The sequence below is a fragment of the Delphinus delphis genome, chromosome 15, assembly GCF_949987515.2.
Source record: "Delphinus delphis chromosome 15, mDelDel1.2, whole genome shotgun sequence".
NCBI lineage: Eukaryota > Metazoa > Chordata > Mammalia > Artiodactyla > Delphinidae > Delphinus > Delphinus delphis.
The window spans coordinates 81,388,163-81,410,759 of record NC_082697.1 but is presented as its reverse complement, the minus strand read 5'-3'; the positions used below and the strand labels follow the sequence as shown (position 1 = coordinate 81,410,759).

General features: G+C 56.5%; 4 protein-coding genes across 4 annotated transcripts; 1 reads left to right on the top strand and 3 right to left on the bottom strand.

Annotated features, from left to right (window-relative positions):
- Positions 1 to 1,301: 1,301 nt before the first annotated feature.
- LAMTOR4 (late endosomal/lysosomal adaptor, MAPK and MTOR activator 4) lies at positions 1,302 to 4,702 on the top strand. Its single transcript, XM_060032351.1, has 4 exons — positions 1,302 to 1,419; positions 1,933 to 2,013; positions 3,899 to 4,016; positions 4,366 to 4,702. The coding sequence occupies exons 1-4, from the start codon at positions 1,417 to 1,419 to the stop codon at positions 4,461 to 4,463; spliced, it is 300 nt and encodes a 99-aa protein (XP_059888334.1). The 5' UTR covers positions 1,302 to 1,416; the 3' UTR covers positions 4,464 to 4,702.
- Positions 4,703 to 4,790: 88 nt separating this feature from the next.
- Positions 4,791 to 9,361, bottom strand: TRAPPC14 (trafficking protein particle complex subunit 14). The gene is made up of 11 exons (XM_060032348.1): positions 8,758 to 9,361; positions 8,450 to 8,545; positions 8,215 to 8,344; positions 7,962 to 8,048; positions 7,692 to 7,812; positions 7,439 to 7,586; positions 7,226 to 7,308; positions 6,960 to 7,123; positions 6,263 to 6,417; positions 5,838 to 6,031; positions 4,791 to 5,726 (listed from the first exon to the last, which is right to left on the bottom strand). Exons 1-11 carry the CDS (start codon positions 9,163 to 9,165, stop codon positions 5,573 to 5,575), a joined length of 1,740 nt encoding a protein of 579 aa, XP_059888331.1. The 5' UTR covers positions 9,166 to 9,361; the 3' UTR covers positions 4,791 to 5,572.
- Positions 9,362 to 9,491: 130 nt separating this feature from the next.
- GAL3ST4 (galactose-3-O-sulfotransferase 4) lies at positions 9,492 to 13,973 on the bottom strand. The gene is made up of 3 exons (XM_060032350.1): positions 13,806 to 13,973; positions 13,181 to 13,625; positions 9,492 to 11,068 (listed from the first exon to the last, which is right to left on the bottom strand). Exons 1-3 carry the CDS (start codon positions 13,928 to 13,930, stop codon positions 10,046 to 10,048), a joined length of 1,593 nt encoding a protein of 530 aa, XP_059888333.1. The 5' UTR covers positions 13,931 to 13,973; the 3' UTR covers positions 9,492 to 10,045.
- A 2,550-nt stretch (positions 13,974 to 16,523) lies between these two features.
- GPC2 (glypican 2) lies at positions 16,524 to 22,208 on the bottom strand. Its single transcript, XM_060032349.1, has 10 exons — positions 22,043 to 22,208; positions 21,224 to 21,382; positions 20,579 to 20,901; positions 19,675 to 19,755; positions 18,779 to 18,941; positions 18,398 to 18,528; positions 18,033 to 18,182; positions 17,804 to 17,943; positions 17,528 to 17,708; positions 16,524 to 16,783 (listed from the first exon to the last, which is right to left on the bottom strand). The coding sequence occupies exons 1-10, from the start codon at positions 22,206 to 22,208 to the stop codon at positions 16,538 to 16,540; spliced, it is 1,740 nt and encodes a 579-aa protein (XP_059888332.1). The 3' UTR covers positions 16,524 to 16,537.
- Positions 22,209 to 22,597: the final 389 nt, after the last annotated feature.

Below are 22,597 nucleotides of genomic sequence, written 5' to 3'. Positions count from 1 at the left end.
TCACCCTTTTAAGCTTCACCATGCAGTGGTTTTCATTACATTCACAAGGTTGTGCAACCATCATCACTCTATAATTCCAGAACGTTTTCATCACCCAAAAAGAATCTTCACACCCATTAGTCACTCCCCATTTCCCCCTCCACTCAGCTCCTGGCAACCACTAATCTGCTTTCTCTCTCTTTGGATTTGCCCAGTGTAGACATCCCACATAAATACAACCAGACAATATGTGGCCTTGTGTGTCTGATTTCTTTCACTTAGCATAATGTTTTCAAGGTTTATCCATGTTGTAGCACAGATCCGTACTTGATTCCTTTTTATAGCTGGATAATATTCCACTGTATGGACATGCCACATTTCATTTATCCAGTCTTCAGTTTATGGGTATTTAGGTTGCTTCCATTTCGGGGCTATTGTCAATAATGCTGTTATAAACATTTGTGTACAAGTTTTGTGTGAATGTATGTTTTCAATCCTCTTAGGTATGTATTTAGGAGTGGAATTTTTAGGTCATATTTAACTTTTCTACATCTAATTCTCATTTATAAATATAGTAACTCTATATTTAACTTTTAGAGGAAACTTGTCAATCTGTTTCCCACAGCAACTGCACTATTTTACGTTCTTGCCAGCAATGTATGAGGGCTCCAATTTCTCCACATCCTCATCAAGTATTTACTGTTTTATTACTACTTATCATTTTCCCTCACCCACATTAACATTGCAGCAGCCCTAAAAACTATTTAAATTAAAAGAAAAAATTTCTATGACACTCATATATTTAAAAATGACTCCAAGGTCATTTTCTAATTATTCCTGGCAGAGAATATTCAGTATTGCAGCTGCCTTGGCTAGCGAGGGATCAATGCACCATCACACCGTTTCTTACAGAATCCCGGGACAAAAAACCACTTTGGGAACAAATTTCTGTCTTAGAGAGCTGCCCGGAGTAGGCCCAAGAGTAGCACTTGAATAGCTCTTCATCTGCATTTCACGTTTTTTTACTCTATTCTCTTACTGTCCCACTGCGGGCGGTCTAGCCCTAGGTGGAACCCGGGCCGCCTCTGTTGCGCAGGCACAAACCCTTAGCCCAACCTCCTCCCTCCGGCCCCGCCCCCCCAGGCCCGCCCCTCCGCCGACATGCCCCCCTATCTCGGCGCTTTGGGGCTGAGGGAAGAGGAGATGAATGTTAAAGAGGGTCTGCGGCCAATCCGCGTGCGCCTCCGGGAAGCGGCGCTCCACACTGGCAGAGTAAGTCTGATGACGTAACCACTCTCCAATCCGCATTCTGGGGGCGGGACTCAAGTCGGGCGGTGCAAGGCAGGAGGAGGAGACCGCCGGGTGGAATCACGTCACCTGGGACTGGAGCCGGAAGCTACGTCTGGCAGTGAGCGCCCCCCAGCACCTAAGGCTGCGATGGTGAGTGAGGACGCATGCGCGGGAGTACGCGCCGGGGGTTCGGTGTCCCTGCCCCCCCATCTCCTTGGTCGCCGAGTCCTGAGCCTGCACTCCGCCCTCACCTCCTATCCGCCCCGGGACCGAGAGGGAATGGAGATGGAGGGGTGGCGACGTAGAGGGCTGAGCAGGGGACGGTGGGAGGGTGTACAGAGGCTGGGGAGTAATCTGAGGGGGAGCGGCGGGCCACAGGTGGAATTGGAGACCGGACTGAGGGGAGTTGTCTGTGGGGTAGCAAAGGTGGGGTGTGGAAGGCCGGTGGAGCCCAGGGGCAGAGAGTGAGGACTGACGGAGGCTCAGGAAGATAAGTGTTGAAGGCCATGTAGAGGGAAGAGGGTCTGGAAGGGCCCTGGCTGGGGAAAGAGGCCTGGGGGCCATTGTCAAGAGAGAGTCTTGGGTTTGCCAAGGGCTGTTCTTGGGTTTGCCAAGGGCTGTTCTCTTAGCCTGCTGCTCACTGATTGCATCTTTACCCACTAGACTTCTGCACTGACCCAGGGGCTGGAGCGAATCCCAGACCAGCTCGGCTACCTGGTGCTGAGTGAAGGCGCAGTGCTGGCGGTGCGTTTTGGAAAAGGGAGGGGGGGCTCCTCCAATACACATCGCCCGATGATGCCTTCTAACGTTGCCCAGTTTAACCTGATTTGTCTCTGTTCTTGATTTTTACCTGGTATCATGCCTGGCATATAGGAATTAAATTCAGGAATTAAATCAATTAATCTATCTCTGGAATCTTAGTCCTGTAACTGTTTTGAGGTAAAAGAGGTTTACTGCCTTTACCAAAGCCAAAGTAGTTACAGGTTTGTTGATAACTGACATTACCTGAGTTATTCTTGAGTATGTCTTTATTTGGTATTTATTGAAGAGGCTTGGTATTTTGTTCTGCAGTACAATATAGTGTCAGTGCTCTAGAAGTTTTCAAACTAGCTGGAGAGACAAGGCTTAAGGTTAAAAGTTCAGCTAGAGAGACAAGGCTTAAGGTTAAAAGTTCAGCTAAAGTATTGCACGTGGTAAAGATAACTGAAGGAGTCCAGAGAGTGAAGGATTCAGCCCTTTGTGTTATAACTTGTGTTTTGGCAAGGAAACTTTCTTGGAAGAGACAAGAATTCAGCTGGCCTTAAAAGATGGATGGTTGTGAACAGGCAGAAAAGAAAGAGCATATTCAGGGCTGGGAGGTGGACATATTTGCAGGAGTGTGACATCAGCCTGTCTGAATTGCTGGTGGGTTTATGTTGAAAAGATTTGGAAACGTTTGGGGGAAGAAGAGGATATGTTAAGGAAAGATCTGATTGGGGAGGACTTTCAAGGCTGGGTTAACACCTGTGGATTAATCTTGGGGGGTAATAGGAGCTTTGAAGGGTTTTTGAACAGAAACAGCTGATGAAGTGATCGAGCGGAATTGTTCTATTAGGTGTAAAGATGAGCCGGAAGGAGAGGGATTCGAAGCAGGGATGCTGTTGCCAAAATCTAGGTATGAAACAGCTGGTGGCAGTGAGAAGGAGCAAGGAGAGAAGAGATTTTTTAAAGGAAGAATCGATATGTCTTCGTAATGACTAGAGATAGGTAATAGAGGAGATAACTTTTCCATGCTGTAAGACTTTGAACTCAAGCCTAGAATTATGGTGCCTTAACAAACAGGGACTTAAGAAAGGAAGTTGATTGGGGAGGGGGAGAGGTAAGGGGAGTTTTGGTGGCTCAACTTTAAACACTGAGTTTGATATAGAATAATAGCAATTAAATATATAATGCTAGGAGTTATTCTAAGCATCTTACTAATATGCTCTTGTAACCCTCACAACAAGCCCATAAGATAGGTATTGTTGTCCCCAATTTACAGATGAGGTAACTGAGGTACAGAATGTCCAAGAGAGCAAAGCGTGCTGAATTTGACTCAGTGGGAGGCCCATATTGAGGAGGTAGGAAGAGGAAGTTGAGATCATCACGAGAAAAGAGGAAGCCCAGGCCACTGTGACATCATTACCCAAGGGCTAGGTAGTAGGAAGGGGTTCAGGGACAAAGGGGATGTTATGTTTCAGATTCTGCAGACAGGGCAACAAACAGGAAGACTGAGGAAAAGACGGCGCCTGGGACGAGTCTGTGGTGGGTGGGCACTGATGTTTGAGAATGTGATTTTATCAAGTAAGTGGGAACAGGGAGAGAAATCAAGATTCAGGGATTAGGAAAACAGCGTCAGTAAAGAAATGGATGAGAGTCACTGCTTCCCAGGAGGAAGCCCGGTATTTTAAGGTTGACAAACAGGATGGCATCAAGAGGGGCAACAACGTCACAGGGCAGTTTTCAGGTGGGTCTTTCCAAAACCGGGGGTGACCTTGGGGTATTGGAAAGTGGAGGCAGGTTACAAGTGCTAGAGCCAAAGTGTCCTCGGAATTTTCTCCCAATTCTGTTCCCTAATTCCTGCCATCTTCCCTCCTCTGTCTGCATGCAGTCATCTGGGGATCTAGAGAATGACGAGCAGGCAGCCAGCGCCATCTCTGAGCTGGTCAGCACGGCCTGCGGTTTCCGGCTGCACCACAGCATGAACGTACCCTTCAAGCGCCTGTCGGGTGAGCCCCTGGCCCTGGTGACGGTGTTGGGGGGTGCTGCTCCCCGAGGCTTCTCTTCTCAGGGAAAAGCACCTGTCTCCTACCAGCCGCCCACCACCTCCCTGGAGTCCCTGGTTCTGGCCACTCTGTTCCCCTTGGTATTCACCCCTGCATCAGAATTATGAGAAAGCAAGAGAAGGGGATTTAATGGAGACCTCCCATCTTCAAATCTCTGAGCTTGCAACTGTCAAATTTCTTTGGCTTTGGAGCCCAGCCAGTTTATGGTGACCCCCAGGGAGGCCTTCGCACCCCACTAACTCTCTGCTCCCTTCCCTCTCCCGGGGCGGGGGAAGGTGTGTCTCCCCTCCAGTGGTCTTTGGAGAACACACGCTGCTGGTGACCGTGTCGGGACAGAGGGTGTTTGTGGTGAAGAGGCAGAACCGAGGCCGGGAGCCCCTTGACGTGTGAGCCTGCCAGAGGGCGAGGGGCAGAGGTGGACGGGGCCGTGAGCCTCTGTGATGAGGAAGACGCAAACCTCCCCCCGCCTCTCTTGATTGCCATTAGAACTAAGGCTGTCTGCTCACCCACTTCCCCACCCCTACCGGGAAGGGCAGAGGCTTGGGGACTCTGTACTATGTTAAGGAGAGTGAGGGCGAGGGGACCTCCCTCTCCTCACCTTCCCTCCTAATAAACGTGAGTCTGATGTTCCCAGGCCCAGGGATGTGTCGTGTGTATTGGGGGAGGAGGGTCACACCCCATGTGTCTTCCAGCTTCTAGGGCCTCAGCCCAGAGGAGTGGAGCAAGGCCACCTCTAGACATCTAAAACTGGGACTCAGCAGAAAAAGAAAATGGGTGGGAAGGGAACTGAGGGGAGCTATTTGGTGTACATGCTAAAGGAAATCTTTCTGAGCCCCTGGCTCTCTGCTCCTGCCACCAACACACAAAGAACAGTCATTCTTCTCCCTCCTGAACAGGTATTTAATAGTCTTATTTCAGTTGGAAGCAGTAGTTGGAGAATAAGTTACAGGAACAGACAAACCAAAAAAAAAAAACCCAAAAAACCAAAAAACCCCACATAAAGTGCTTCAGACTGCAAACGTAAACATGAGGACGAGGGGAGGCCACCAAGCGCTCTCCCCTGACCTGAGACAGGAGGGTCATGTCATTGTCGGGTCCCTTTACCATCACCACCCTCTGATCTCAGCCCTGCGGGTGGGAGGGAGGGAGGGAATGTCAGAGGCAGGGAAGACAACTTAAAGGAACGAGGGAAACTTTGTAAACTTAGAACCAGGGTGCAAGGCAGGGGGCAAGGGAGCTCCTGGAGCCCTTGCCTTGGCCGAGGGGTGGGGCCAGCCCCCCCAGGAGGTCCGGGAAATACTGCTGGCTTCACGCCGCAGCCATCCCTGTCCATTTCACAGCTTCTTCCCTCGTCCCTCATCAGCAGACACAGACAGGCGGCCCTGAGGGCCTCCTCACCCTCGGTGGGAGGCATCCCAGGGGAGGCACAGCCTGGAGGGAGCACCGCTCCGGGGGCTGTTGATTTCCAGGAGTGTGAGAGGGAGGAGAGCTGGATGGCGCTACTTGACGGGCTCCACCACCAGGACCTTGCACTCGCGCTTGGCGATCTTGTCCAGAGAGAGCACAGCCTTGTCCGGGGGCAGGTAGAGGGGGCGGCTGACAGGCGAGGCCACGGGGGGCGTGATGGCCCTGCGCTCCATCACGCTGCCCGACCTGGGGGAAGGCAGAGGCTATGAGCTCTGGTTGGACCCAGGGCCCCTCCCTGCTCCCTCTCCAACTCCAGCCTCTACCAAGTCCACTGGCACCCCTCCCGCGGTTCCGTACCTCATGAGGTGGCTGCGGGAGGGCTGTTGGTGGGAGAAGGACTGAGAGCGGCCCAGGCTCGCCTGGTGCCTCTCGACCAAGTCCCGGACGGCAGGGCTGCTGGGGCTGCTCTTGCGAGAGAGAGGCCGGGCCTCTGGCGGAGGGTGGGACACGCTGGCGGTGAACTGCAGCTTCAGTTTCATGTGCTGGCTCAGCTGGGGTAGGGAGACATGGATCAGCCACCCAGCTCGGCTTCCAGGCCCCGGACCTCCTTTCAGGTCATCTTCCCCACTTGACAGGCCGAAGTCGGATCTAAATTCCACCTTCCCTCCGCGCGGCTTTGTAGCACCACCCATTATGCTTCAGCCACAGAAACCAGCGGCCCTGACTCCTTCCACCTGACGCTCTGCCTCACCCAGCACACAGCCTGGCCCCCACCAGCCCACCTCGAAGAGTCCCGTCCTCAGAGCCTGGAAGGCCACACTGAAGGTGAGCGCGCTGCCCTTCCGGGAAAAGCCGAGGTTGTTGAGGGGTGTATGGCAGACGATGGAGTCCAGGGCTGCCTGCATGGCCCGGCGCTCCTCCTCACACAGCTGCTTTCCTGCGGGGGACAGAAACGGGGGCTGGGAAACACATCTGTATGGTGTTCCTCAGTTTGCAGAGGGCGTTCACGAGCACAGTCTTGTTTTGATCCTCAGAGCCACTCTGTGGAGTAAACTGAGTATATGCTATTGTTTGCTGAATTTTATAAATAACAGTAGCTAATACTTACTGTGTATTGAGATCTATTCTAACCACTTCACATAATATTAACTCACTAAGTCGCTGTAACAGCCCCACGAGGTATTATTTTCTCTGTTTGAGAGATGAGAAATCTGAGGCTCAGAGAGATTAAGTAACCTACCAAAGGTCACACAGCTAAGAAGTGGAAGAGGTACAAGTCAAACATACCAGGGAGCCCAGCTCCAGTGTCAAGGCCCTTAAAATCACTCTGCCCCGCGGCCTCTCTAAACTCTCCATTGTGACACCATGGAGACCACCCTGGTTCAGAGCCGAAGCAGCTGGCCACAGTCACCCATCTCTGTGACTGCTTCCCTTCCCCTCCCCTCCTTCGGGACAAGGTTAGGCCTGGCAGCCACCTACCAGCCTGGGCGTGCTCCGGGGTCCACACGAGCCTCACAGCAAGGAAGTCTTGGAGATTGTTGAGCAGCGTATAGGTGACAGTGAAACGCTCGTAGGTCCGAACAGGGGACTCACAAGAAGCAGTCATCACAAAGCACGGGCGGTCCAGGCGGATGCTGGGCAGGCTAGAAGCAATGAGAGAGGGAAGCAGGATGTGTGTGTTTTGAAACAAAGAGGAACAGGATGGTACCCAGGCGGGGCCAGGGTGGGGTGTCCCACAAACTCACCGGTAGTGGGTATAGATGCTCTGGGTAAAGGGCAGCTTCGGCGTGGACCACTGAACCACAGCGATCAGGGGAACTTCTAGGCCCTGCCAGAGGGACAAAGGGAAACATCACATGTATCAGAGGTTCCCTCTCCCCTTAGTCAACCCCCTGGCCTCTTCCTCCCACTGCATTTTCTCACCCTTTCTCCTGAACACACCAGTCTCTTATACTCACCTCCTTGGCCCCTGGAGGGGGCTGCTCACCCCCTCTGAGCTGGAACAGGAAGTTGTGTTCCTCCAGAGCACTAAGCAAGCAGGGGAAGCAGCCAGAGGTACCAGGGAGCCGGCAGAAGGAGCCCATAGAGACTTCCCCAGATTGGTGACTAGTTCAGAAGAAAGGGACCAGAGCTGGATCTTTCCACACCAGAGCTCTCGGCCCTGCCCCCATCCCCACCACTATGCGGCCCTGCCCCTCCCCAGGACCTCACCAGACATTGTCCACCAGCAGCACAGAGCCATCGGGCATGACAGGCAGATAACTGGCATTGAAGTTTGGGAGAATGCGGATATCCCAGATGGAAATTTCCTCCTGGGAGGAGCTGTTCAGCACTGTCGGAGGTAACCAGCTCAGCTCAGAGTATCTGGACCCTTTGGACCCCACCTTTTCCCCCCTAAAATGGATCTATCCCCACCAGAGTAACTGACACCCAGTCAGTGCCCTTGCTGCTGCCCAAGAACTGAGCCGCCAATCTGCTCACCCTTGAGCACGGTCAAGTGTTTTCCAGCCACAGTGAACTGGCGACATTTCAGAACTGGAGGAGGCAGCAGAGTCAGCAGGGTGCTCACTGCAGGAGAGGGCGGAGGCAAGAGATGATGGGCTGGGTGAGCCTCATTCCAACCCACAGTTCTAATCTTGCTCTTCTCTCCAGCTTGGGCACTTGCCAGTATCACCCCTCCACTGTCCCCCAAATTCCAGACTCCAGCATTTCCTCTCTGCATTCTCCTCCCCACCTTGGGCCTTGAAAGCGCTCTGCTCGCCCCGGAAGGTCTCCCCAGGAGATCGGGTTTGCAGCAAGCGCAGGTAGCCTTGATCTCTGACCTCTGGTGCCTCAACCTCCCGCTTCCACACGGTCACTACAATCTGAACACAGGGGACACAGGACCACAGTCGAGAGAAAAGACACACAGCCAGCCTCAGAAAGGGCGTCTGAATTAGGACAACAGCTCCACCCCGTGCCAGCCTTACCTTGGCCTTAGGTGTCCCTGGGGGCAGTCTATCCAGTGAAACGGTGAGTGGGAAGATGACCTCATCTGTGGACACAATTGGTTCCTCCACAGGCAGCTGGGTTGCGAAAAGGGTGAAGAGGTCAGAAGAGTCAAGGCCGCCCGCAGCGCCAGCGTTCCCTTTAAGATCCGCGGTACGTGGTTCTCGCCCTCCCCTCTCCTCACCCGTCATCGGCCTCCCGCTTCCCTCCAGCGTCCCTCTCCCCTCCGGTCTTTGGAGCCCAGCAGACCGCCCCTCCGCCCTGTGCCGTGTCGCCCCGAGCTCCTCACCGTGGTCGCTCCCCCTGAGGTAGCAGGGCCCGGGCCGTGGGTGAGGAGGGGGCTGCAGCCTCGAAACAACCCCCCACCACCAGGGTCCCCGCCCCCCGGGGGTTCGGAATCCTGGTCGCCGGAGCCACCGCCCACGGGCGCCCCTCCGGCGCTGACCGAGGCCAGGGCGGCCAGGGCGGTCGCCAGTTCTGCCCAGGCCCCTCGGGAGCCCAAGCCCGGGCCGCCTCCGGCGCCGGACCCCACGCCGCCCCGGCAGCGCAGCACCAGCAGGAAGCGGACAGTCTCCCCCAGGTAGAGGTGGTTGCGCCGGGGCAGCGCCCGGTACCGGCCTGGGTCCCCAGCCAGCTCCGCGCGTGGTGGCAGCGGCACGGCGGGGAAGTACATCGAGTAGTCGCACTGGGACTCCATGGGCGGTGAAGGCGGCGCGGGCCGGGGAGCGAGGTGGGCCGTGGCCGGCGGAGGGCGAGGGGGCCGCTGGGGTGGGCCCGGGGAGCCGCGAGCCCCGACCGGTGCTGCGCGCGGCCGGACCGGCCCGACAGACCAGCCGGGGCCGGGAACCGGGGCAACGAGCCCGGAACCGAGACCCCGTGGGGCCGGAACCCGGGTGCTGGGCCGAATGACTGGAGAGACACCGGAACCGGAAGGGAAGGGGCGTGGCCTCGGAGGCGCCGGAATTTGTGGGCGACCGGATTTTGGACAAGAAGAGCGGCGTGTTCCTGTGGTTAGCCCGCTGCGTGAAGGGTTTAGGTGAGACTGCAGACAGACCCCTTCTTAGAGAAGAACTATGCAGAGAACCCCCTCCAACCCCGTTTCTCCCAGGAAGATGCTCCATCCCCTTCCCTTCCGCCCTATATAGAGCAGGTCAAAGTTTCAAATTATTTATTCATTCAACAAACATTTCATAGTGAAATGAGTATAGCCCAGTAACAAATATTTCATAGAGAGATGGACGCGTTATTCCTATCCCTTGTGTCCCAAACAATTTCTGCCGTACTCCATGGTTTGCTCCTCCAGGGGGGCTTTGAGAGTGCTGTTTGGACCTGGGGGGGGGGGGCACGAGGTGCTGGGAAGGGAAAGGGGCAAGATGGGGGGAGGATGCTTCTAGGACTAGGATTCCTCGGCACAGGCTGGGGCCTGTGGGGCCCACATCCGTGCTAAGTTCCACTGGTCCTTTGGGGAGCAGACATGGTCTCTGGGGGAAGCAGAAAGGGCATGTGGCTGCCTCACGTTCATCACTGTGCCCCTGTGGCTCAGCTGCTTTTCAGCCTAAGACTTAGTGGCCTGCTGCCTAGGGGGAGGGTAGCCTTGAAGTCTTGAGGGGCACAGAGACTGTTGGGGGGAACTGCTTGGCATCTAGTTTGTCCTTGTACTGTAGCTCAGGGGTAGCCAGGCGCTCACACTCCTCCTGGTCTTGGAGGCTCAGGCCACTCTGAAGCACGTAACCCAAAACCTTACCTGATCCAAACTGGAAAGGGCGGAACCGCCGGTCAGTGATGTACTTGGGGTCTAAAGCCTCACCCCCCACCAGACAGTGTTTAGCCAGGGCCTCTCGGCGAGCCCGGAGCTCCGCCACAGCACTGTCCAGCCGGCTCTGGCCGTATTGCTTTATCCGGGCCCACAGGCTGCGGTTGAAGTGAACATAGAGAGCCCAGTCCAGGTTGTTCCAGGCTCGGGCCCTTGCAGACAGCTGCCTGTCCTCAGCAGTCAGTCCACCATCGCCGACAGCACTTCCGCCCTGCCCACCTCCAGCCTGAGCGTTGTGCATGAAGCCCACCACATCATCTAGACTCCAGCACAGGGCATCTGCCAGCAGGACCAATGACTCGTCAAAGTACTCGGCCACCAAGACCAGGTCAAAGACAGAGTCCAGCCAGGCCAGATTCCACTGGATGAAGGATGAAGACCTCAAATCTAAAGAGGCAGAGCTGGACGTCTGGCTGTGACCATCAGCAACAGTGGGAACGGGATGGAAGAGAGCATTGGGATCCAAGGTGTGGGCTCGCAGGCCAACACCAGAAGGCAGCTGTGGCGGGTTGGGATCTCTGGGGGGATGAGGATTCCCTCTCTTGGTCCTCATCTCTGGGGGAAAGGGGAGGCCAAAGTCAAACCATAACAAGTTGCGTGCATAGTGGTCCCCACGGGCCCCGGGCTGGTAGAAGGCTCGGGGATTGTCCAGGAAGGCAGCCAAGGACGGTGATTTGCGGAAAGCCGATGATGTGGATTTATAGTAGGAGAAGGCAGAGCGGGCCAGAGCCGCTGGGTCTCGGACAATGGAAAAGAAGAAGCTGTCAGAAGGCATGACCTGAAGTACCTGCAGAGAAGAGGAAACAGACATAAGGAGAGAGAACTAAGCCAGGAAGAAACTAAGAGCAAACCCAGTGCCCACGGATCCCCCAGCCTCCTCCAACCTCCTTCTGACAGCTCTGCTGGGAACCCCCAGCTTCCTTCACCAGCTACATAGATCTTGGGTAAGGCACTTAACATCTCTGAGACTCAATTTGCTTATCTGCAAAACGGGGATCCATCATACCTTCCTTCCCAAGTGGTGATGGAGGTTACATGAGATAAGGATAGGAAGGAACCTGGAACATGGGAAGCTCCTGGAGAACATTAACTTCCTTGGGCCTTTCCGTCTGCCTTGGTCAGTAACACTTCTAGGAATCAAGCTTTGTGTTCACTTCTCCAACAAAAACCTAAGTGCCTACTCTGGGACTCTGTCACAACTCCAAGAAAGGAGCTGGCCTCAGGCCTTCTCAGGAGGATCACTGGCAGCAAATAGGGAGGAGACAGAGCAGTCGCAACGCTGTCTCAGGTATAGGCGTCAGGGGCAGGCCAAGCCCAGGATGGCCGAAGGACAGGGCACTCCTGGGCCTCCTTGGCATCTTGCAGAGCAAGAGACACCCCTGGAATGGGCACTGGGGAGCCATGGCCACTCGGTAGGGTGCTGCTCTGAGGCCTAGGATGTGTGGTCCCACTTCTGGGCAAGAAGGAAGGTGGGGATTGGGCTGAGCCACACCCTAGCGTGGTCCTTCAGGCAGATCCATGCCAGAACTCAGCTCTGGGGCTCCTTGAAGGGTTTCTGCCTCTGAACGCGACCTCTGTCATTGAACCTGACTCCCTGACAAGTCTTCCAGTCTGCTCTGCCGATGTGGGCATGCCTGCAGGGCGAGCCTGTGAGCTGTATGTCTCTTTGAAGGCATAGGGAAACAGTGCAGAGAACGGTCTGTGGCATCAGATGGACCTGGAATAAAATCCCAATTCAGCCGTTTACCAACCCTGTAACTTTGGGCAGGTTATCGAACTTCTCAGAGCCTCCATCAGTAAATCTGGGTTGACACTTACCTTGAAGGATGTGGAAGTGTGGGGAACATGGGGGGTAGTGAGGGGTGGTGACAATCATCCTAAACTCCAGAGGAACCTGCCTCAGTGACCGCTGTCCTCGCCTCACTCCCAGCAGTGCCCCCTCGCTTCCCATTAGATCACATTCGTGCTGCTCAGCTGCTTTCTCCTGCTCCAGCTCCAACAGGACTGCCTTTGCAGCCACCACTGAAGTTCTACCACCTACACACGCACACACACCACTGCCACCATGTCTTTAAGATGTTTTGCTCTAAGAACACTTGATATTTTCCTTACTACAAAGTCATGTCCACCCTTTCCTATAAAACCCACCTCTCCAGAAAGCCCCACCTCTTTTGATGACTATTCTCCCCACAGTTCCGAATACAAACACACATACACACGCACACAGCCCACAGAAGGCACTTTGACTTTGGAGCAGCTGGGCCTGGGTTCAAATGCTAGCTCTGTGGCTTTCCGTTAACAGAGGCCTGTCACTTAGCCTCTCTGAGATTCAACCTCCTCATCTGTGTAGTGGAGACACTTATAATGCCTTCCTGGCAGGATGACGGTAAGATGACTATCCAGCACCCAAGAAGTATTCAGTGAAAGTTCGCTCTTTCCCTGTATGTGTTCATTTGCCGATTGATTTTCTTCCTCCAAGAGGTTCGCGCGCGCGCGCGCGCGTGTGTGTGTGTGTGTGTACGGATGACCTGTGAGTGCGTGCACTCATCTCCCCCTTTAGAACTGAGGCTCCGGGGGTTGGGGGTGGGGCTGGGACTGGGGCTTGGCATGTAGCTGATCTTCAAAATCTGGCAGACGTGGTGAGGGGAGTGAGATGCAGCCGGGTCAGAAGGCAGTGACTGCACAGGGCCCTGGTAGTGCCAGCGGAAGGGGCCAGGAAGGGCCAGGTACCTGGAGGGAGGGTTGGCGGGGTGGGGTCAGAGTTGGCGGGACACTGATGCCAGCAGGATAAATTGGTCAAGGAGAGAGACTGCAGTAAACTCTAGATGGAGAGGGCAGAACTTCGGCTGCCAGAAAATTCTGAGGAAGGGACAGCTGAGGAGGGGGCAGCAGGACTCACCTTTGTGGCCCCCATGCCCAACTCTTGGGTGAGGGGATGCCTGGGGAGCCTCCAGGCCTGGGGTCTCCTCCCCTGGTGGTCTTGGCTACAGGCATGAGCCCATCTCTCGCCAGTCCTGTCCACCCCCTCGACACTCCTCACCTCTTTCAGGTTGAACCTCATGTGATGACAGAGGATGTGGAAGGGGGACTGGGTGCCTCCACCCTGAGGGCGGTAGCCTTTGACCCGAGAGGCCTGGAAAAGCTTTGGGTAGCCGAACTGATAGCGGGCGGGGAGGGCGAAGCGCAGCCCGTGTCGGTCCCCGTAGCGGTGAAGTAGACTGAGCACAGAGCTGCTCCCGGATTTATGCGTCTTCAGGAACACGAGTCGCTGCCGTGGCAGGCAGGATGGAACAGCTGGTCCCGGGGTTGAGGCCCAGGACTGTCGGAGCTGCAGCCCAGGTAGCCTGGGGAGAGACGGGAGGGGAAGTGTCGTGTCCCTCACCAGCAGGTGGATGAGTGTCTTGAGGAGAAAGGACGAGGGCGTGGAGCGTCCTCTGAGTCCCCAAGAGTCACAGCCCCAGGTGGGACGGGGAGGAGCAAGTGGGGGGGCATCTGTGGGGCGTTGGGACAAGATGGGAACTCACCTCCTCTGGAAGGGACCCCCCCAGAGCTGGAGGGCAAATCCGATGGTCATGAAGACTCCCAGAGCCACCCCCAGGCTCCGAGGCCCCCAGAGGCGCATGGTCCTGGTAGGAGACAGAGGGCCCATGTGGCACAGGGAAGGGGGTTGCTAGAGCGGGGCAGGGCAAGGGCCAGGCACAGAGGCAGAGACAGCTTGAGACAGCCGTGCAGCCGCGGAAGGCGCCGGTTCGAGTTTGGGGGTTCATTCCCCAGGTCTGCTCGCAGCCCCGGTTGAGTCTGCCCCCTGAGTTAGCAGATTTTTGCCTCTGTCAGCGTCTAGAAGGGAAATGAGGGGGAAGGAGGAGAGTCTAAGGAGGGGGTAGAGCCTTCTCTCCTGCTGCTGCTGCAGCTGAGACCTCATTCCGGGCAGGGGGGCAGCGGAGGGGGGAGCCCTCTCTACACCCAGATCTTCTAGGTGCCCCACGACTGCTTCTCTGCTGTCAACCTGCAGCTCCTTCCAACCTCCACTGACAGCTCCTCACTGAGCCCCAGGGATTTGGAAGGCAAGGGGAGAAAGATCAGACCGGTACGCTCATACCAGTGAAACAGACATCACCGGGCCCCTGACCACCTCCTCTGCCCCTCTGTCTGTGACATGTCGGGCTGAAGAGCCCCATTCTGAGGCTGAGAGGAGAAGCCATAAGGAGCGAATGAGGGCCAGACAGGGCACCAGCTTAGGAACCCAGGGAGGTGAAACCACAGGAGCAACTTTGTAAAGAATAAGAGCCGCCCAGCTCATCTAAGCTCAGGTATGCTTTCCCTCTTGGCGCCAGGCAGAGCCCAGTGTGTGAGAGGGCCTGGGGGGGTATAGGGTTGTTTAGGAAGCCCAGATCCCACACACCCCCATTCCCACTTTCCAACCCCAGCAGTGCACCCAGAGGGGATTGAGAGGGTGGGGCTGGAGAGAGACTGCGACACAAAGAGACAAAACCCGAACGCCGAGCTTCAGAATTCCTTCCCAGGCCCCAGCTTCCCAATCTACTGAGAGTCCAGACCTGCCCCTTCAATTCCAACCCGCAGCCCCTCCACCAAGCCCCGACGGCCCCCTTCCAGGACGAGCCCGGAGCGACCCCAGGCAGAGAACCCACACTGGCCACCTAGAGACCCGCCCCCTCTGGCATCATCCCCCAATTTCCTCCCCCAACCCAGCCTCCAGGATCCAGCCCCGCACTGGACTCCTTCCTGTGTCCAGATTTCTTCTATTCCTTCCATCCATCCCTGTCTCCTCCCATTACCCCCGATTCCAGCCTGCAGTTCCCTCCAGCTTTGGTGACTGCTCAGTCTGTTGCCAGCCCTGAGTCGGCTCCCTCTGGGGTTCTCTCTATGAAACCCCCCCAAGTCTCCTCCCATAAACTCTAGAGTCCCTCCACTGGCCGAGGCCTCGGCTTCACATGCCCACTCACCAGGCCACCTGAGGAGCAGCAGGGAAATCGGGGTCTGGCCCTCCCGCCTGCTCCAGCCACCGCCCGGTTTCTCGCTCGGCTCAACTTTCCCCCTAAACTTTCTCAGCGCCCAGGCTCCTCCCCCTCCCTCCCTTTGTCCCGCCAGTCTCTGCAGCTGATTCGGCTTTGATCGCGTCTCTGGGTCTCTCCCTCCCTGCACCTTTCCCTCTCCTTCAGGGCACCCAGCCTGCCATTGGAAGACACCAGTCCTACCCTCCTTTGGCACTTAAGAATCAATTATACTTTTTCTTTCAGCTTTCTGCAGAACAAAAGCCTCATTCAGGCGACCAAAGGAAAGAAGGAAAGAAGAAAGGAGAATGACAGACAAGAGTTGAAAGCAGACATTGTCAAGGACATGACAAGGTAGCCAGAGGCTGACACAGAGAACTGGGGCCCCGACTCTGACGGCAGGGTCAGTGGTGTGGTAATATTAATGGTGGCTTGGGTCCAAAAGAGTTTTGCAGTCCCCTCCCCGCAACTCTCCCCATTTTGCAGATGAAGGTGCTCAGACCCAGAGGGTGGACAGCTTGCCCAAACTCAATCCCAGGGGACAGGTTCCAAGATAAGCAGGCAGAAATGAACTGCTGGTCACAGAGGCTCTGGGCTAAAGGTACAGAAAGTCACACATAGGGTCCAATAAATTAGCTATTTATTTATAAATAAAATCGAGCCGAACACTGAAACATGAAACGGGGAAGCTTGTGAAGGATGTGGCGGATGGCAGAGGCCATGAGATATGCTTTTATTTCTTCTTTCTTTTTTCTAGTTTAAGAAAGTGATACTGAAAAAACTCGATAGAACCCGACCCATAGATCCTGACATCCTAGTCCCCTGCCCTGCACCCCGCAAACACCAGCTTTGTCTGTTTCTGAGACCGGGTGCCCCCACCCATTCCCCACCTTCAAATTCCTTCAAACCCCTCCCCCCGCAACTCTAAAACTCCTCCCTTTTTCTCTGTTGGGGCTCACCACCAGCCCAACCATAGAGGCTGGGTTAGAGAGACCACACCTCCTTCCTAAATAAATACCCCCAGCCCCTCCTCCCCAGATACCAAATGAAAAAATAAATATAGTGAACACCCATCCCCAACCCAACCCACCAATGGAAATCTGGATTTGGGGCCCCAGCCATTCACCCAAAAAGTCCCTTCTCTACCCTCTCTGCAGCCCCCTCCGACTCCTCCCCAGACCCAGCAGACGGGGGAGGAGGGGATGGGCCACGAACCCTTCTGATGCCAGGGCACCCCTCCCCAGTTATCGAGGTCCGAGCAGGGCCAGGGCTGAGAGGAAGAGAATGAGGAGGGGTTGGGTGTGAAAACTGACAGACGTCCCTCCAGTCCTGCTCCTGTCTTGGCTGTGGCGGATAATGACACCTCCTCCTTTGCCCCCAGCACCATCCCTTCGAGGAGGGCGAGGAGGCCGGGCCGGGGGGGCCACAGCTGCTGCCCCAGCCATCCAGTCATCTGCATAGTGCTGTCCCTCTCCAGAGCCGCTAGCGTCCTCTGCAGGGAGGAGGAGGATCGGAAACAGACAGGGATGGAAAAGAGAGGTAGCGGGAGACAGAGAGAGAGAAGGAGCCACAGGCAGCGAGGGAGAGAACTCGAGATAAAAACAGTGATAGGTGGAGGGGTGGAGGAGCAGGCAGGGTGAGAAGAGGGAGAAAGCGAATGACAGGAAGGTGAGCAGAGAGATCAGACACATGAGAATGAGGGAAGGCAACGAGAGACAGGAAGAGACAACGAGGCAGACAAAAAGGAGAGACAGATGGAGAGAGAGGATAAACAGGAAAAGAGAGAAAACAGACGTACACAGAAGCAGCGAGCAGACGGGAAGGGGGGGAGAGACAGAGACAGACAGTGGGAGGGAGGAAAAAAATAGATGTCAGTGCCTTGTTTCCCTGGCAAATTCTACTTTGGGGAGCCAGCCCCATGGCGCCCGCACCCCACTTCCCCACCTCCCGGGATTGCCCACTCTTAGGAGCTTCCCACCGTTCTGTAAGAGTGTTTTGGTGTCTCCCCCAGGGAACCATGAACTCAAGGATAGAGACCCTGTCATTGGTGCTCTACCCCCTACCTTTGAGTAAAGCGCTCAATACGTGCGTGTAAAATGTGTGAGTCAATGAATGGATGGTAACGGAGAGACGCCAGGGGAGGGACTACAGAAAGCAGGGGGCGGGGCTGCGGGTTGGCCCGGGTCCAATCGCGGAAAGCCGGGCGGAGCGAGGCCCTCGCGGCGGCCCGGGGCCTCACCCCAGTCCTCCAGCTCCAGGTCGCGTCCCAGGGCGGCCGCCTTCATCCTGGTCGTGGCCGCCCGGAGCTGCAGCCGCCGCCTCCGCGTCTGGAGGTCGGGGCTCGAGGCTTCCGCATCCAGCTCTGGGTTGTCGATCTGCCCGGCCTGGGGACCCCCGACCACGGGCGACAGGTACCTGCGAGCAGAGCAGCCCCGGAGGCTCCCGCCCCGCCCCCGGAGTCCGCCTCGCCCTCCCGCCCGCCGCCGCCGCCGCCGCCGCCCGGCTCTCACCGGCCCCGCCCAGCTCCGGTCCAGCAGGGCGCCGCTTCCTGGGAGACGTCCGCAGCCACGCGGGGGTCCCCGCACACTGTCAGGGGCAGCCCGGCCCAGAAGCCCCTCACCCGGCCCAGCCGCTCGCGGAGCTCCCACACCTGGACGCAAAGAGAGCCCGGGAGGAGCTGGTGCGCGCGCCCCCCGCCCACCGCCGCGCCTGCGCCCCCGCCTGCCGCCCGCCACTCACCAGCCGGGGAAGGCTGGCGCCCGCAGCCGTCGTGGGCCGCTCCTCCTCCGCCGCCGCCGCCGACCAGAGCCGGCCCACCTCCTCCCGGGGGGCTGGGGCACGGCGGGCGCGGGCCGGCGCCGGTTGGGGGCTCCCGCATTCCTGGAACACCTGCGGCACCGGAAAGAGACCCCACAGACAGTCGTCCCGCGGTAAAAACTACACTCCAATACTCCAATCGCCCCCGACACCCCAGTTTATCCAGAGGCCCTACAGTGTCTCACTGACACCCTGCACTGTACCCCCAGCCTGGGGCCTCCCCCTCCACGTGGACCTTCTCTCTCCGGTCCTCCCGCCAACTCCCACTCTTCTCGTGGCCCCTGTACCTGGGCTGACAGCCCCACGCTGTTTTCCTGCAGATGCATCAAACCCTCCGCGATCTTCACCCCGATGGACTGTGCTGCTAGCTCAAAGGAAAAGGGGCCCTGGATCTTCTCGGCCAGGAACAGGAGACCATCTTGAAAGAGGGAAAGAAAGAGAAAGGGTGAAATGAGGGGACATCCAGGGAGATACTCACTGAAGTAGGATGTTCACGCAAATCCTGACCCCGGCCTTGGAGGGAAGCAGCAGGTCTTAGATGGGGGAAACTGATATGAGAAGAGCCGCTCCTCATCCTCTCCCCTCAGTACCGCTTAACACTCCCTCCCTGGTCCACCCTGCCCACCCCCACACAGACAGCCCTCCCGGGCTTTCCTGAATCCCCTCACCCAGATAGGCCCCCCAGTCAGGATCCAGTCCCTGGCTGCTGATACAGCCGTGGGCCACGTTGAGGCAGAAGCCCCGGCAGGGTGGCAGCGAGGGGACCCCCCGACAAAGGGGGCAGCCTGTCAGACGCATCACAGCCCGCTTGCAGCCTTCGGACAGCGGCATCTGGGAGCAGAGAGCAGGCCTGTGTCATCCACGGTTGGTTGCCCTCAGCCAAGCCTGGTGCTGGGCACAGAGAGAAGTCAAATGCCCCACCCCACCTTTCCCAGGCTCTCAGTGTAGAGCTGGATGTGAACATCTAGGACTGATGACCCCGTGTGGTAGCAGGAGTGACCCCAGGACTGCCACAGATCAGAGGAGGGAGGCTCCTAGGGGCCAGGTTGCAGATGCTGCTTCTTGGGAGAGATGGGGCGGTGAGGGATCTGAGAAAAGGTTCAAGGACAAGACTGAGCCCATCATGGTTGGGGAGAGAGGAGGAGGAGGATGCAGGAAGTAAGGCTGGGAGGTCAGGGAGAGAATGAGCAGTAGAGAGAGGGCCTTGAAGGCCAGGCCAGGAACCTGGCCTCCAGTAGCAGGGAAGAGGGAGCCACTGAGTGGTCCTGGAGAAAACCAGGAGGGCCAGTACTCCAATCTCAGAGATGCTATGGAGATGAGCAGGCCCGTAGAGGCTGGCAGGGGGTAAGAGTCATCAGAGGGTCAGAGGTGGGAGGAGATCATGGGTCATGACACAAGGGAGACTCCAGCCTTTCTGATTTACCCTGGGATGCCAGGGCTTCAAGGCTGATATGGGAAGGCCCCAGGCCTCTCCTGCCAGCTGGCACCGGACTCTTCTTCATGGGACCTTTCCTGCTTCTTGTCTCCCTCCCTGGGCCCTGCCCATACTCAGGCTCCCTCTAACCTTAAGCGTTTCGCTGACCACATCTCTTCCGGTCTCCAGGCCCTGGATAAAGGCCCGGGCAGCCACCAGGGCCCGGGTTATCTGGGGGAGGGGAAAGAAGGTGAGAAAAACCACAGGACTGTTGAGGGTCAGTCAACACTGGGACCAAGAGACTGCACCAAGGGGATGAGCAGGGGGGTGAGGTTTGTAGGGTTATCTTGGGGTGGTTAGGAGTGTCAGGTGGTCCCGGGAGGCAGGTTCAAGAGGATCAAAGGAATCACAGTCTAGAAGGACCCAGGGGAACTGGGCTTGGGAAGAGGTCGAGGGATTACATTTTACAGGGCTTGGAGATAGAGGGGCTTGTATCAGAACAAACACTGAACCCGAAGCCAGGAGACCTGGGTGTGAAACATAGCTCTACCACGTATTGGCTGTGAGACCTTAACCTCTGGGAAGTTCAGTTTCCTCATCTGTAAAATAGGAATGCTAATATCTACCTCCTAGAGTTATGATGATAATTAAATGAGAGACTATAAATGAAAATTCTTCTTAAATATTAAGTGTCTAATTCACAGTTAGTTGAACCAGAGGAAGCCAAGGTATTGGGATTAGGGAGGAGTTGGCAGAAAGGTGGGGTGAGGGGAGGCAAGAGCAGGTGAGTGGGTCAGCAACTTGTGTAAACTAGGACACAGAAAGGGGGCCATCCAATTAAAGGAGACCAAGGAGCACTGGGTCAGGCAGAGGTGACTGAGGCTCAAGATAGGGGTCACCAGGTCAGACATGGCTGCCATGCAAGATAGAGGGATCACCAGGTCAGGGGTGACTGGGGCATGGAAAGGGGGTCATTGGGCTGGAGGTGAGTAGTACATACTTCAGAGGTCACTAGGTCAAAGGTGGCTGAAACTCAGGCCTTGGGGCCCCTCACCTGCAGGCGGAGGCGGCGGGGTGAGTCCCCAAAAGGCTTCAGAGAGTCATCAGCAGAAGAGGCCAGGCGCGTGAGGCAGAACAGGTAGTCAGGGGAGAAGATGTACTGTGGGTGCAGCAGGGGGAACATTTTCTCCAGGAGCTGAGCCCAGAAATCCACCAAAGCATCATCTAACCCCTCACCGGACCTCTCATAGTAGTCCCGTAGCCGAGAGAACAGGCCACTGAACAAGGGGGTGTGCTGGGCATACAGGCGGCCGAAGGAGCGCTGGAAGAGCAGGGACAGGGAGTGCTCGGCTGATGAGAGCATCTCCCGAAAAACCTCTGTGGCAAGTGTAAAGAAAGGGGTGTGAGGTGGGGTAAGGCCAGAGAAGGATGGACAAGTGAAAGGGCAGAGGCAGGAAGAGATGGGCATGGGGAGAGAAAAGAAAAGTGAGTCAGAAATTAAGCAACTCTTAGAGGTCTGGGCAAATTGGGGCTGGGGGTGGAGGGCAGGACCTTGAGAGAGCCTAGGGTGGGGATGCGGGGGCTAAGCCAGGGCCGGAGTGCCTTAGGGATAGAGTCAGGAGCAGGGACGGGATGCTTGCTCGGGTCATGAGCACAGAGAGGAGGTGCGAGGCCAGGTTTGGGGACGCCAGGTCCTCACCATCAAATCTTCTGTGCCGGGCAGCCAGTGTGTGAACCAAGAAGGAGCCGCTCTCTTCCACCAGGCCTCGGAAGGTGGCCTCAGTCTCCCAGGTCAGCTTCTGCTCTATCTCACTGGAACAGCAAGTGTACTCCTGGGGACAGATCCGGAGGTGCTCACCTGGACAGAGAAGACACGAAGGAATGGTGGGAAGTCGTGTCGTGAAACTGCTTCCTTCTCCTGCTGATCTCTGGGGGCCATCCTTTCTCTTTGAACTGTCTGGTTTCTTTTCTATTGTCTGCCACCACATTCCCACCTGCTCTACCCCCTTCTTATTGTCCCCTCACCCATCCCAGGTCCACTGGCACTAGCGATAGGATCAAATAAAGATGGGCCCATTTAGTGATCAGAGGGTCCTAGGTAGCCTGCCTAACATCGCACACCCCAGGCCTCTAAGGACTTACAGGATGGCTTCAATGGGAAGAATGGGGTTTGGAGGGGTGGGATTACCTGGTAAGAAAGAAAGTATTGTCATAGAAGGGGCTCATGGAAATAGCGAGGGGAACAAATTGGGCTGTGAATAAAGAAACACAGAGGCGGGTGCTAATTACTAGAAAGGGATTCCTGGGGTGGGGGTGGAGTAGAGAGCTATTATCTGAACAGGAGTGTTATTGTGATCCTGGTAAACAAGTTCCGGAGGAGAAGAGACATTATTACTATGAGACGAAAAGATTATTATAACGGCCACTCTGAAAGGGAAGAGAGTTATTGTGAGATGGGGGGACCGGCCCCCGCCCCCTCCCTCGCCCCCAATTCTCTAGTCTTCCTTTTTCTCCTCACCTGAGATCAGGGCGGGAGGGAGTAGGCTTAAGCTATATCCCCGGGCCCCCAGGATCTGCCGGGTCTCAGTGCAACTCCGGGTGACCTTTGCCTCGATACCGGGTCCAGGACCAGGACCGGGACACAGAGGCAACAGCAGAAGCAGAAGAGATCGCAGCGCGTACATAGCTGCTGCCACCTTGGGACGGCAAAGTGGGTCCTAAGAAGGAAAGAAGAGCCGCCCGAACTCAGGAAGCCGGTTCTCTGCCGCGGGATCGCCCCGCCGGCCAGAGAAAGAGCGCGACCTCCGAAAACTGAACACGGAGCACGATCGCTGGACTAGGCGGCATCTGCCGAGACAATGGGAGCGGGAGCCGGACAGGAGGCGGGGCCCGGGGCGGGGCCCGGCCAATGATGGTAAGGAGCCGGACTCAGGGGCGGGGTCAAGGGAGAAATTAAGCCAATGTACTGGGGAAGCTCGGCAGTGGGGCGGGACTCGGCAGGACTAAGGAGGCTGGGGGAAGGGCGTGGCCTTCCTCGGGGGCGTGGCTATTTGGTTCGCAAGGCGGGGCCCGG